Source organism: Megalops cyprinoides, chromosome 3, assembly GCF_013368585.1.
Source record: "Megalops cyprinoides isolate fMegCyp1 chromosome 3, fMegCyp1.pri, whole genome shotgun sequence".
Lineage (NCBI taxonomy): Eukaryota > Metazoa > Chordata > Actinopteri > Elopiformes > Megalopidae > Megalops > Megalops cyprinoides.
Window position 1 is genome coordinate 13333852 of NC_050585.1, and position 15158 is coordinate 13349009.

The 15158-nt window shown below is 54.8% G+C and overlaps 1 protein-coding gene across 1 annotated transcript in view; it reads left to right on the forward strand.

The window, feature by feature from the left end:
* Positions 1-15158, forward strand: part of med13a (mediator complex subunit 13a) — a 69268-nt gene that overhangs the window by 30830 nt on the left and 23280 nt on the right. The window contains exons 4-8 of the mRNA XM_036523705.1: positions 10233-10378; positions 13635-13832; positions 13970-14164; positions 14476-14638; positions 14972-15082. Of these exons, the coding sequence (XP_036379598.1) occupies positions 10233-10378; positions 13635-13832; positions 13970-14164; positions 14476-14638; positions 14972-15082 (813 nt within the window). The remainder of the gene's footprint in view (positions 1-10232; positions 10379-13634; positions 13833-13969; positions 14165-14475; positions 14639-14971; positions 15083-15158) is intronic.

The window sequence follows — 15158 nt, forward strand, 5'->3', positions numbered from 1 at the left end:
CCGCAGGAACAAGGCATTCTTGTTGTGCAGAGCTGCTCAGTTTCCATTTAACCTCCGGGCAGGTGCGGGGCATCCGGGCCTGCAGGAAGTTGTCACGGCTAATCCCATCAGCCCTGGGGCGCGCCTGGCCCCTGGGGGGGCATTTCAGCCAGTGTTTCGAGGGTACCTGCAGACCAGCACCGCCCCCCCCCCCCCCCCCCCCAATTCTCTCCACCTCGCTCTTTTCACAGTTGGGAGCGGGAGGGGAGAGGCAGCAGATTAAGGGTGTAAAATGCTAACCGTTTTAGCACTCCCTCAGGACATGTTCAAGAATTAGGAGCTTACATGCACTGTGGATTTGTGCACCTGTCCCTGGGCTTTGTAGTTAACCTATATTAGCAGAGAGTAAAATAATGCTGGGTTGCCCCCCACCCCCCACCACCCACCCCCCCCTCTTTTCCTTTAATGCTTTGCACAGTTTTTGGGGCAGTGTGCTGCGCTGCTTTAGTCTGAACAAATGATTCATTGCATAACCCACATCAGCTCCGTTTGTTGTGATGCGCTAAGAGCAGTGGTCTAAGGCCATTTCACATGCCTGTTGGTGGATCATCTTATACCGGTATTCGAGGTGATGGTGGTTGGGGAGACGAGAATCCAGAGTCTCTCCATCTCTTCCTGTCGCTTTTTCATTTGCCAGACTTGTTGCACTAAATTTGGTGGTTAAAATGGTTACCTTTTGCCACAGCAGTGTAGTCCCCATAGCAGGGGAATCTGATTGGTGGGTTAGAAATAAAGCAGGTTTGTCAGAGTTAATGCCTAAATGTGCTGTCTGCCTGTGGTGACAGTTTCATTACATGGGTCCTCCCTGCGTTGCCTGTTTTTGTGCGTAACCCCTCTGGACCATAAATGTTACCTTGCATTTGGTTTGCAAACACTGCATTTCCCAGCATGCATACTTTTCTAAACAGACTGATTTTTACCACTCCACCTCCATCTCCTTGGCAGCAAGACCCGCCCTTGCTGAATGCCTTTCATATGAAGGCCTGCCGGGTGGGGGAAGGAGTGAGTGCTGGTGCAAAGTGCCAGTTGACACCTTTTTAGCAGGAGCGTTTTAGCATATGAATACTGTGGTGGCTATTCATTTATTTATTTATTTTTTTTACTCACCCTTTTTTGCGTTACATCTCATTTAAATCTTGTAATGGTTTACTTGCAGAAAGCCAAAATAAATCTGTGTGTGTGTTTAAGTAAGGACCTATGAGTTGTGCAAAGGATCTGTCGTTGATTGTTTTAGCTCGAAATGCTGAAAATAGCGTGTTTTCCCTTGCCTGTGACTGAAGCCTCCACCCCCCCCCCCTCCCTGGTAGAGCCCACATGTTTGGGATGAAATGGTACTTGTCATGTTATGGCAAATACTTGCTAAGCTCTTAAGCGCTCTGCCTATCTCTCTCTCTCCTGTGCACATGGACAAAGCTGTAGCTGGTGTGAGTGTCTGATAGTCGATTGTGTGTTTCTCCTAGCTGCAGAGCACTGGCCTTTTTCCTCCAGGGGATCCATCAGTCTGGCATGGAAGCGGCTTGCTTTTTTCGTTGTTCTCTCACTCCACGCGTTGCTGGTTTAGGACTCTTCTTCATGTCCCAGGGCAAGACAGACTCCTTTTTTGCTGTCACCTGTGAAATTACAGGTTGCCAAAATATTTCCCTGCAATTAAGCAAAACTTTCTTGCGATGCCTAAATCCCCTATTATCCCATCGTCTGACACTGGAGACCTCTCTGTTTATTAGACTATATATTCCCTCCCCTTTTTTCTAGAAGATGACTGTATCTATTTCAGCTTAGTCCTCAGAATGGTGTTCACAGGACAAGATTACACAGGCTGTGAATAGATGTTTACGTTCTTGTTCCTAAACGTAATGTGCAGTGTTTGGGAATAACAAGGCACTTGTAAGTCAACTTAGTTGCTAACCTGGCTGACTGGCCTTCTGACTCACTAAACTAAACTTAGCAAGCTTGATAGGCAAGCTAACAAGCCAGCCATTTGCATGTCTCTCTATAGCTGGTAGCACATAAACACATCTCGGAAGGTTATTGCCAGTGTGCTTTACAGCTTGGAAAGGGAGAAAGGCACGGAGTGCAGAGAGCTAATTTGCCGGCCACGGCGAGTATTTTTAACCGTCTGACGCCCTCTGTTCCCTTCGGCCTCGTCTCTCCGTCGCCTTGGTCCCCGGTGTCAGGTGTGAGGCTGGTGTTGTCGTCGTCAGCCCGGCTGACAGTAACGCTGTCAGTTGCCGGGCCAACGGGGGCATGGCCGCGCGCCGTCTGTGGCGCACCTGACGGCAGCAAGCCAGCGGGTTTCACCGACGGTGATGTCACCGTTGCCTTACTACCGCTGACGGCAGCCAGAGCCGGCCGGCTGCACAATGGACGCTGGCGGAACACGGTGTGCCGAAAACCCCCACGCACACGCGAGCGCGTCCGCGCGCGTCACTCCAGCGGAAAGTGGATTGGCGTCAGAGCGGAGCGGCGGCCCGAGGTGGCGGAGTTTGTGTCAGCTGGCTGATGGAGGCGGAGAGAGTGTGGCACGCTGCGGCGTGGCAGACAATCCGAGGGCTTTTTACTCCTGCAAAGTGCAGATTTTCAAAGCTGTTGATCTCAATTTTGGGTGAACCCGTTGGTTTTTTTAAAGCCTACACAGTCAAACCAGTTCTTTAGGGTCTTTGTGTTTCATGTCCTTTTTTCGCAACTGGATTTGAATGAAGTACCCTCCCCCCACGGGATGTAGAAATTAACATTGTAGCCAAAGGAAGATGAAGGATTATCATGTGTGAACATATCATCAGGTTAACATCAGAGGTGTGTTTGTATGCCTGTGTGTGTGTGTGTGTGTGTGTGTGTGTGCACGCCTGCACACATGCATGGTTTAACGGTGACAAGGCACAGGGAGGAGGTGCAGGATTCGTCTGCCTTTATTCTGACCCACTTTGGAAACTGGTCTTTTTCACCTTCCTGCATATTGACACACTGTAGGCAAAGCAGTCTGGCAGGTGTGGTCAGGAATCTGGCCTGCCCAGCAGAAGGGGGCAGGTTTAAGTCCTCAGAGAGGCGCAGATATCACATCCTTTAGAGAGGCACTTGACCTGAGCTGCCTCCGTGATCACCCGGCTGCGGAACGGCATGAAAAAAATCTCCATATGTCTCTCTGGGTGAGAGCTTCTCATGAAGAAATACTTTAAAAGAAAGTTAACTCTGCCTTTGTGGAAATTGGCAGGGGCCCAGAAGAATTGCATGAGGGGAGCCCCTTCCGTGCTGTATCGAGGTAGCAGACAGTCCCTGGCCATTACGCGAGCCGAGAGGCTGTGAAAGGGCTTTCATTTAGGAGCAGTGAGTCTTGACGGGAGGGCTGAAGGGAGGACCCTCCACAGATAGTGGAGGTCTTTTAAAGCGCGTCTGTCATGAACTTGACAACCCCCCACCCCCCCAACCCCCATCTGTCTCTCCTTCCTCCTCTCTCTTAGCGCAGTGTTAAGGTCACAATGCTGTAATAGTGGTGATATTCCCTGAGGAGAGGTAGCTCCTCTCTCTCTGTGGGGGAGACGGGGACTAGTGTGGCTTCCGGCCGCAGACCCGGGACACGGCCGCCGTCGGCCTCGGAGCCGCGGGGAAAGAGCGGCCATTGTACAGTAGGAGCCGCCAAAGTGGTGCGTTGCGGTGGAAACGCGTGAAGGAGAAGTGAAACCTCCATAATTAGGATTAGGGGAGATAAATGTCAGAGCCGAGGCGCAGCACCATTGTGGGGATTGCCCCTCGCTGGAAGGAGCTCTTCAGGGGAAGGAAGAGCGCTCATTGTCGCCTGTTTAATCTTCACTCAATTGGAATCGTCTCTCAAGCCGACAGCTTTAATCTGGCCCAAATAAAGTGGCTTTCAGCGCGCCGCTTAGGGACGATTCCTGGTTGCGTTTTTTTTTTTTAATTTCATAACAGTAAACTATTTGTAGTGCTGCCATGCAGTTGCCTCTCACATGTCAGAATCAGCAGTGGTGTTCCACTTGTTTGTGTTGTGTGTGATGTTCCAGTTTCGCCCTGTAGAGGGCGCAGTTGTGTCAGGGGGTGTGTGGTGGGAGTGTGTGTCGGGACTGCCAGTTGTTGGGCGCTGTGTGACAGTATGTTCCAGAGCTGGGTCTCCTGATCGGCGCTGGGGTGGGGGGGCAGGGTACAGCAGGTGGTCGAGCGGTCACACGGCGCTGTCCGCTGTCATGCGGGCCTGGCAGGGGGGAAGTGACATCACTCTGCAAGCATCCCCACTGGCCGCGGAAGAGCCCCTAACAAGTGAACTGGGAAATCCTGGGCCCCCTCGCCGCCCGTCCGGCTAATTTAAGCGCCTCTCGTCACCCTCCGGCCCGTGCCCCCGGCCACATACCGTCCAAGTTTGCGCGAGGGCAGGACGTTCCTGTCCTCTCCCCTGCAGACTCTGGTGCTTTAGAACTCATTAGAATAGCCCCCTCTCTGTGTCGGAGCGCAGACGCCAGGACTGAAATCACCTTGTCAGAGGTGCAGTGGAGGGAGAACTCCGCTGTCTGGCGCTGATGAACAAGGCTGACTCGACAGTACTGCTTCCCCCTTCCGCACGCCCCGCACTGCTGCCAGCAGGAACCAGCCTGCTCTCCTACTGCTTTTAAGGAAACATTTAAAAACGCAGCTCATCCAGCCGTGTGCAAGGGCGCATTTAACAAATGGGAAAGCAGAGAGAAGCACAAATTCAGCAGTGGTGATCTAAAAAAGAAAAAAAACAACATTATCAATGCATTTTTAATGTTCGATCGAAAACACAGCGACTTTGTTTTGAAAGGGGTCGGTCCCTGGCTGCCTTAACATGGTACTCCCAATTGGAAAGGCTGATCTGAAGTCAGTGGTGGTTAATTGCAGTGGCTGCCGCAACACAGTAATTCCCATTGTAGAGACTGATCTGAAGTCAGTGATGGTTAATTGGAGATGCTGCCACGGCGCAGCGATCCCGTTGGGAGGGGCTAATTTGCAGGTTAATTGGAGTGGGTTTAGCCCCCTCTCCAGAGCCGCTTGTTGTTTGGAGAGGCCGCGGCAGTGAACCGGAAGCATTCTTTTATGGCCCCCGCCGGCTGAGCACAGCAAACATCTGTGGAATGCAGCCTCCCCCCAACTTCCTCCCTTGCCTGCTGGCGCGCTGCATTCTGCCTGCGCTCGCAAACAGCGGCTCCCTCTGCCAGAGCCAGATTCTCCACCGTCTGTGACTGGAATCGAGAGAAAGGTCACCTGAAGCTCGGTTAGCTGTGAGCCGGGAGGCCTGGCCGCCAGCTGAACGGCTGTCCGTGTGTGTGTGTCCGTGTGTGTGTGTCCGTGTGTGTGTGTCCGTGTGTGTGTGTCCGTGTGTGTGTGTGTGTGTGCGTGTGTGTGTGTGTGTGTGTGTGCGTGTGTGCGTGTGTGTGTGTGTGAAAGCCAGGGCGAGCGACGCCACAGCCACGCCGGGGGAAACTTCTGCTGGCCTCAGGGCTGCCCTTTTGCGCCTCATTTGCATGGCTGGCCCGCAAACGCAAATTTCCCTCTGACATTTACAGGGAGGATACTGGGATCCATAACGCCCCGCCTCGCCCGCTCCCCGAGGCCCGCCGCGAATGATGGGAGGTGCGGGCCCCGCCCGTGTGCGTGCGCGCGTCTCGCTGTGGGAATTTTCCGCCTGGGTCAGCGAAACAGGCCACCATCCGCTGCGCTGTGGCCGAAAGCCGACCCGCTCCCCCGCTCGGTTTGCTTCACCACGGGGTGCCGTTTCAGAGCTTCGGGAGCGCATTGGAGCAGACACCGCATGCGTGGCTTGTCACAGGGGAGGCCCTGGTGCGGCCACTTCACGGAGGCCGCGGTTGCTGCAGTTGTCAGCGTTCACCCCTTTGCCTGCACTGTTCTGAGGTTAGGTAACCGTCACGCCTCAGTTCTGCCACCGTGACCTGATGTGGGCACTGCCGTGGTCACCTGGAAAATGGACGGCACGCTCTACTCCTTGTGTGTCTTTGACCACGCTCAGTGAAACTGTCCCATTGTGGGCTCCTTAGTTGAGGTATAAACAAAATATTTTGATGTTGTCCTATGGGATTCTCTGCTTTAAGGTAGAAAGTAGAACCGACTCAGTAGGGCAGTGACCCTGGACACAGCGGACACTCTAATGGAAATCACTCACCTGACGTTCAAAGTTTTAAAAGGAACGGATAAAGGTATTAATGTTTAACCTGTTGCAGTGATAAACTTCATTTTATTTCTCTACCTGGAAGGGTTATGCAGCTTTCCTTGCCATCATGCTCAGGGGAAAAGGGGTTATAAACAGGGATACCAGGCAGCCTAACGGCTTTGGTAGTACTCTCTAAACTGGCAGTCAGTTGTTAAAGGTAAAAACAGTTGCCAGTTTGGCGTGCAGAGCCATAGTTGTCTGATATGTCCTGTAGGTGGCACTGATCTGTTTATCTTCTGCTGAGGGAATACTGATCACGTGAGCTTTCTGTACACAGGGGCAGCTTGGAGATCTTAGGGGTGGTTAGCGGGAGCTGTGTGTGCGCGTGTGTGTGTGTGTGTGTGTTTGTGGGGGTTGACACTGCAGACTTGGCAGCCAGGCTGTCCAGTGGTTTGTTTTTCTCTGTGGCGCATGTGCGTCCAGCTCGTTCCAGCGCGTCAAACACAGACGCTTTCAGGGAGGGCTGCCTTCGAACAGTTACCGCTGCCTGGGGCCTCTCGGAGCGCCTCCCTTATTTTGATTGGCCAGCTTCGCCCTGGGGCGTGGCGGAAGAAGCCGTGGTCAGGCGCCGTGAAGCCTGGCGGAGGGCAGGAGCATTGGTGGCGTCTGGTACGTGCGTGGCGGTCGCACGGGGCCCGCCTGCACGGGGCCCGCCTGCACGGGGCCCGCCTGCACGGGGCCCGCCTGCACCCCGCCCCTGCTTTCACTGCGGAGGCCTGTGTGTTTACATCCTGAAGCTAAGCCCCGGCTTCCTGTCCCCGGCCCTGCAGCATCCTGTGACAAGCGCTGGGCGCGGGTTCCGAGCCCACTCGCAGCGGGACAGAGGAACCGGGACGCCTAGTTTCGGGACGCCTCTCTCCACGTCCCATTCACAAAGCGGCCCTGGTGCAGTTCCTCCGCTTTTGTTCTTTTTTTAGGCGGTTTTACAACTCTGCGTTATGCAATCTGCTGTACGCCTTCCCCACTCTCAGACCTCTGCGGCTCCGGTCCCCTCTAATGGAATTCCAGCGCTGCTTAAGGAGATTGTTCCCAGGTTAACAGGAGATTTTGAGTGGGTGACACCGGCGTAGCGGAGAGCTGGAGGCGTGCCCGTTTGCTGTACGGAAACACTGGCCAGTGAGGCGTGGCCTGCTGGGCTTCCTTTCCGTTAGGTGTGCCAAAGTGAGGGGAGAAGGGAGAAATTGTGAAGATGTGTAGCCTCCTGGCGCAGGCTGAGCCCACACCTCTGTCCCCTTGACCATGCTTACCTGCAGCCTCATATTCTGTTATTAGTAAAGAGTAACACTATGACATTGACACATTAAATATCGAATTCAGAATGAAAATTAGGGGAATACTACCATGTTCCCTGTAAGACAATTCTGATTTATGTTCTTGTAAATTTATGTTCTTGTAATATGCCTTTTTATTGATGGACTGTCTGCTGTCATTCACAATTAATGCATGCAAACAAGTAATTTTTGCTTGCTGCCCCTAGTATTGTAACACTGTATTGTGTTACAAGCTGAGCTGTTTGGATATTGCTATTAACTGAAAATGGCAAAAGCAAACATTGTTGAATGCACACACAAGCGCTGAGCAGGTGGTCTGTTTCATGCAAATGAGTTGAGCACCAAATTCAAGCTCGATGTGTTACCCTGCAGTCTGGCTGTCTTTTGGCTGCTACCTTGGGTGTAGGAGGTTTGCATGCTCAGTGTAGCTAATCCGGGACACCTGTCTGCTCATCAGCTAATCACAGGTGGAATGTTAAACTGTGGATTCTCAACTTCGGTGTTGCTGGGAGGGTCTTTACAGACGCACGCGTAGGGAGTTGTGAGGTATTGGGAACATTTGTCGTTAGTGATTCTGGTTTATGTTTCAGCCTTCCTCATTGCTCCCCCCCCCCCAGAGACGTTTTGTGCCCTGCTCCCTGGACGCTGCTAACGAGCTGCGTACAGCCTGCCGTAGGCCAGTCCATCGGCGCTAATGATGTACTGATGGTTTAGATTTCAGCCTGTTGCGGATCAGTCCTGTTTGCAAGAGGGGTTTCTAAGGTATTCCTGGACAAGGCCACGTACGAGCTTCAGAGGGCAGTGTTTGTTTTGCCAAATCCTTTATTTAAGTGAGATCCAGCCCCTTTTGATGAACTCCGCTTCTCGTCGCCCGCGTTTTATTTGGCCGTCTGTCATGTGCTGTCATGCTGGGGCGGGAGGCGTCTGGAGACGGAGCTCGGTGTCTCAGTCCCGCTCGGCCTCAGCTTGTCGCGCTCTCCGCTCGCGAGGCGCAGGTTGACAGCGCGCGTTTTTGCAGGAGTGGCAGCTGACGGGGGGGGTCGGTGCCTCTGTGCTAAACTCTCTCCAGAGGTTTCGCCGCCGCTGAGGGAATTCGTTGTGATCGTCACCTGATGACCTTCTGGCGGCGCGCAGGAACTCGGGACTCCTGGCAAGCGGGCCCAGATTTTGGCACCGGCCCACATTTCAATTCGCGTGGCCCGTAATCCTGCTGCTCCGTGTTTGCGGTCTGTGTGTGTGTGTGTGTGTGTGTGTGTGTGTGTGTGTGTGTGTGTGTGTGAGTGTGTGCGTGTGTGCGTGTGTGCGTGTGTGCGTGTGTGCGTGTGTGCGTGTGTGCGTGTGTGCGTGCGTGTGTGCGTGTGTGCGTGTGTGTGTGAGTGTGTGCGTGTGTGCGTGTGTGTGTGAGTGTGTGTGTGTGTGTGTGGAGGCTAAGCAGAAGGTAATTTGTGCACCCTCAAACTGCACTGGCACAGTCCAACGTGAGGCTTCGCCCAGGTTGGCCTTTGTGCTCGGAACACAGTGTTTACATGCTGTTGCGAGTGACCGTTCCAGAACTTTCCCGCGCTGTCTCTGCTGTGCCTCCCCCAACGCACGCGGGCCTCGCACAGCTCCTGGTGCTACACCCAGCCAGCAGGGCTGCAGGCCTCACGCACACTGTCAGCACCAGCAGCTCAGATATGTTATATGTAAAACCTGCCAATGCCCCCTCCCCTGCCCCCATGCGCCGCACGCTACGCTCGGCGAGAGTGGATTTCAGTGACGCTGCAGGTGCCTGAGTGTAAACAGAGTGGTGGGAGCCGCGGTCTCCTCATGGTGCTGAGAGGCCGGGCGCGGTGGAGTTTCGTTCTCTGCGTTCTCCCTCTGTTCATGTGGCACGGCCACTTGGAGTTGAAGCAGGCGGTCACTTAAAGATTTCATCGCCCTCCAAACATCGCGGCAGGTCTTTATTCCCCCCACTGGCCACACTTTCGCTCATTAGGGGAGAGGCCGTGAGCTCGTTTTGCTCGACTGCACTGTGCCGATGTAGACTAGTGTTACAATAGAGCTCCGAGATCATAACACAACATGGAACATTCAGAGGGCTTATTAGGGGATTTTCATTTACCCCCCCCCCCCCCCCCCCCCCCACTCCCGGCTTCGCACCCTGTCACCTGCTTCTGCTCGTCACTTTGATCCGGGCCGGCCATCCAGCGCTCCCCGCGCCGTGACACCAGCGACACCTGTCTCTGTCCTTGTCACTTAAAGCAATAATACCGCACTGGTGTCCAAGCCACAGCGTTTCCAATTTAGAGCGGCGAGTTGATTCCGTGACACGGCTTCGCATTATGCTGGCGTGACAGGCACGCCTCGGAGCTGAAAACACGGAGGCCTGGTCTCCCGGGGCCCTGGCTCTTCGGGCCCAGGGCCGGGCTGTGACAGGCTGTTCCCTGTTCCCTCACTCCGCAGGCTCTGTTGTTGCGGTGCTCTTCGCATGTGGCTGGTGCAGCCCACTTACTCCCGTCAGTCACAGAGACGAGAATGCAGAAGATGAGTGAGCTGTGGAGATTGTTTTGCTGAGGAGTTTCTTTTTTCTTGTCAAAACCTCCACAGTTGCAGTGTGGTGCAAGAAACTTGTGCAAGGAACCGACTCGTACTCTCAGGCTTTAATTAGGCAATCAGATGTTGCTGCTGGGGCTGTTTAACCTGTGAGATGACTGACACTTTCCCTCCCTGTGTCCCGCTTTCCTCCGCAGTGAGCATCTGTCCTGTGCCTTTACCTTCTTCCTGCACGGGGACAGCAACGTGTGCACCAGCGTGGAGATCAACCAGCACCAGCCCGTCTACCACCTGAGTGAGGAGCACCTGACACTGGCGCAGCAGTCCAGCAGCCCCTTCCAAGGTGAGTGCAGTCTGGCCCTCCCCCTCTGCTGTAAGGACCCCCTCCCCTGCTGTTGGGCCCTCCCCCTCTGCTGTAAGGACCCCCTCCCCTGCTGTTGGGCCCTCCCCCTCTGCTGTAAGGACCCCCTCCCCTGCTGTTGGGCCCTCCCCCTCTGCTGTAAGGGCCCTCCCCCTCTGCTGTCGGGCCTCTGGTACTGAAAAAGCTGCGAGATGTAGTGTGTATTCTCACTGGTTCATGAGGCCCTAATGATGGCTGTGCATATTTTCCAATCAAGAGGTCACCGCTGACCACACACACTGACCATCCCTTACAAAGGTTAATTTGCTTTAGTGTAGCCCTGTTTAGACCTTGCATTTGACTTCAGATCTTGCAACTACTAGTTCCCTTTGGGAAACTTGCAACTACTAGTGCCCACCCTGGGAAAAGTAATGGCAACGTAAGAATGGTAATGTCAAGATGGAGCCGATTTGGAAAGCGGGAGGTTTGGGGCTCCCACTTCGGTAAGTTAAAGGGGCACCCCAGGGCCCCGCGGCGACGGGTGCGGCGCGGCGACCTCGGCGCTCTCGCAGAGGTTTTCCCGCAAGCGCCTCTCCGCCAGCGCAGGCAGCGGTGCCATTAGCGCGGCGGGCGGAGACGCCGGCGCGCGGAGCGGAGGCGAGAAACAAAAGAGCGCGCAGCAAAGAGGAGCTCAGGAGCACCGGCGAGGGGGAAGAGCGCTCATTAAAGGCAGCGCCAGGGGGCCGGACCGAAGCGGCTCCGGCCTCCCGCGCGGGGAACCGCTCGGCCGACGAGGCTCCACGCCGATAATTACCGCTGTTTTGTGCTTTTTTGATCTCGGGGAAAACACACAGAGAGCCTCTTGCGCGTTACAGGGCTCGCGGTAATGCCGGCGCTGGTTGAAAGCGAGTCCCTCCCTTTCCCCCATCCAGATGAATGGCTGAGTAATGAATCTCATTCTGTGGCGGAATGTGATTTCGCCGCCCGGTCAGTAGCACCCCCATCCCTCTCGTTTCCTCCCCCCTCCCCTCCCGCTCACTGGCGGCTGTCTCCCGCCTCGAGGTTCTCGACATCGCCAGAGAGAGCGGGCTCATTTTCGCCCTGACAGATAGTGCTGCACCAAATGGCGCAGACCTGGGGGCGCCGGTGACACCACCTCTGAGCTGGGCTGTCTGAGTAGTTGCAGGGCAGAAAAACGGCCTTGATGTAGCAGTGGAAGTGAACACCGGGCTGCTAATGACTCTGCCTTTCATGGCCAGGTAAGGTTAATTTCAGGGCTCTGCTGCCCTGTGTGTCCCCAACAGGGCACCGTATCCAGGCCTGGCCCCCGTCTCTGCACCTTTCCACAGACGCGGCCTCTGTGATCACGCGCGGCACATCAGCCCCACAGGTCGTAAACAACGCCCACGTCACCCTGGCCCCACCCCGCGGGGTGTCGGCGCGCCCCCGGGTCTGTTAGCAGCGTGCTGTTACACACATCCGTGGCGGACGGGGTGAGGCTCAGCATGGCAGGGCTCAGACTGTGCTGCTCTCTGCAGGTGTGAAGCTTCGCACTCTGCGCTCCCGGCCCCTGTGTGACGGCACTCCTGTTTTCATTTAAACCGAAATCGACCCCCCGCCACCTCCGTCTCTCACCCGCCCGAGACGGAGCGGCGGGGCGACGGTCGCGGTGATTGGTCGATGTTTACCGCGTGCGTGAAGGCCTTCTCGGCGATGTGACCTCATAAAAGCCGGTGCAGATGTAATGAACTCACAGCTCATTTAACTGATCTGCGCATATTTGACATGTCTTTGAGTTTGAGAGGGGGGTGGGGGGGGGGCGTGCATTTCCATATGTGTGTGGAAATGGATCTTTGCCTGGCTGGCACTTTTAGAAAAGCAATCAGAGGCCCACAGAAGAGAATCCTGAATTTAATTAAAGTTAATATGAAGTCTGAAGCCTGCGTGCGGCGGTCCTGCCTGCTTGCGTCGTGGCGGCGCAGATGACATCCCTGTGTCCTGGACACGGGCTTCGGCTCACTACCGTCCTCTAATACGGTGAATTCGCTCCTGCCGTCGTCCCGAGCTACGGCTGAGGGCCCTCGCTCAAGGCAGCATGCTTTGTGCCGTCTTTGTGCCGCCAGCCTGCGTCTACGTTGGAGCACGGGCGTCGAGAGGGAAAGCTCTGTCATGCGTGAATTTGAGAGTGCTGACCGGCACTTTCATTTAAGAGCTCAGAGCGTATGCTGCCTCTCCTGTTTGTCTTACTGGTGTAGGTTTACACGCTGGATTCTCAGCCTGCAGGTTTCCCCTCCAGCAGGTATAAAGCTGTAGTACTATGAAAGCTGCTGCTATTTAGATAGGGATTTGATTAGTCACTTCCTCGACATTCCAACAACAGAAAACAGCCCTGAATAAATAAGCATGTGAGCGTCCAATGAGAATCGCACCTTATGAGACAAATGGCTGCTGTCGGTCTATCAAAACTGAATTCCTCTAACCCCGTGTGTTGCCATGGCGGTACTATATTTATCAGATTAATAAGGCTGCGGAGGCCCCCTGCGGCACTCCCCGTCGCCCGGCGCTCATCGCCATACCGGGATCATTTACAGTCAGGCAGAGCCCTGGCCGCCCGCGAGCTAGGCTCCCCTCCCACCACCTCCTGGGAGCAGGGAAAATGAAGGGGGGAAATAAACACAGGCTTTGATTCTCTCCCTGCCTTTATGGATTCCTGCCTGGGAGCGCTGCGGCTGCATGGTAATGGACCAGCGGCTCCGTTCCCGCGCGGGCCCTCCAAGGCCCCACAGATCAATATGCACGGCTCGGACTGGGGGGAGGCGGTGATGCTGATGAAATATGGTGTGGAGGATGCTGGGAAAGCAGAACATTGTACCTTGCAGCAGAGCAGTGCTTTTCCCACCAGCTGGCTCCGCTGGCGGCTGCTCTTTCAGCTCGAGGGTCAGCTGCAAGGTTTGCAGGTCCCCGTGTAACGATTTCTCACTTAAGTTTAGTGAAAGCTGTCTCGCGTAAAGGTCAGTGGCACTGGTGGAGCTTGGTGACAATCCTCCACTTAGGGTTGCCCTCTGACGAGGATGGCCCCGCTAGACGCCGCCATTTACGAGGTGTCACTCTCGGGTCGGCCGACTCTGTGCAAAGGTCAAGGCTGAATGCGCCGATTGTGTTGTCAGGGAGGGGAGTCTCAGTGCAGCACTTTCTGTATTCTGCAGAGATTTTCGGAGAAATGTTCTGATTGCGTCCTTTCCCTCCGCTCTGCCCTCAGTGATCCTGAGCCCATTCGGGCTGAACGGGACTCTGACCGGCCAGTCCTTCAAGCTGTCAGACCCCCCCACGCAGAAGCTCATCGAGGAATGGAACCAGTTCTATCCCATCAGCCCCAGCGCCAAGGAGAGCTCGGAGGACAAGATGGAGGACATGGACTGGGAGGACGACTCCCTGGCCGCGGTGGAGGTCCTCGTTGGTGAGTTGACAGATTCCTCCAGTATGGCCAAGCAGTGTGGATCATTTATGAATTATTAATTTCCACAGATAAAACGTAAATATGCTTAATGCACAGGTTTCAGTGGCTAAGGATGTCTCTCTCTTGTGGTATTGAAGGTGGTGTTCGAATGGTGTACCCAGCCTGCTTGGTGCTGGTCCCTCAGTCCGATATCCCTGCCGTGACCCCTATGGGGTCCTCCCACTGCACAGCTGTCTATTCGGGTGGCCACCAAGTGCCTGCTTCCCAACGAGACCCTGCCATCTCCTCGGTCACCCTGACTCCTCCTACATCGCCCGAGGAGGCCCAGACAGGTACGCCTGCTCTCAGCTGACCACTTACGAGTATCATAAACACTTCATCCATAAGCGTGTTGTTGTCATGCACGGCTTGTTGTGTAGCTGTTTTATTTTGAGAAAGTTTTATCCCTCTAAAAGCTAAAAGCACCATTAGCTGTGTCTAAGAGATAATAGGGAAGGTAGATCAGTTCAACAAGCTGTTTGTAACAGGCCCATTTAGTAGCTCTTGTTTGGGGCTATTTAAAGCTCTATCAGGGTACCCTCATGATGGAGAATAGTGCCTTATACCACGTCTTCTCCCCCCCCCCCCCCTTCCCCAAACGCAGTAGACTCCCAGTCGGCGCAGAAGTGGGTGAAATTCTCCTCGGCGTCGGACGTCTTCAGCACGGACAGCACCAGCCACCACGGCGGCAAGATCCCGCGCAAGCTGGCCAGCCAGGTGGTGGAGCGGGTGTGGCAGGAGTGCAATATCAACCGAGCCCAGAACAAGTACGTGGCCCACGGCTCCACCCACTCTCACGAACCAATCCCCCCTTCCTGTTTGTGTCCCACTCAAGTGGGCCCTTGACTTTGCAGAGTTCCATCTTCACACACAAGTGGCTTGCGGCTGAGCCGATGGCTCAGAATGTTTGAAGGAGAGCAAAACATTACCTCAGCCTCCTTTTAATATTTCGAAGGACTTCTGAGTCAGTCTGGCTGCTTTGAGGATGTTGCCAACCGGATGCTACGCTGCTTTGTAGTTCCTGTTTGGAGAGCTAGTTGGGGTGGGGAAAAAAAAAACCCTGAGCAGTTTGGTTCATTGAGCTCCGTTTGGTGTTGCAGGCGGAAGTTCTCAGCGACGGCCAATGGCAGCTGCGAGGAGGAGACCGCAGACAAAGTGGGCTCCTGGGCTTTCGTGGAGCTGACGCAGAGGTCCAACTGCAACTGCTCAAGGTGCGTATACAGCCACACACCTCTCTCGGGTGGACTGTGTTACTGTGCTGGGACGCTTGTCTTAAGAACGCTGCAG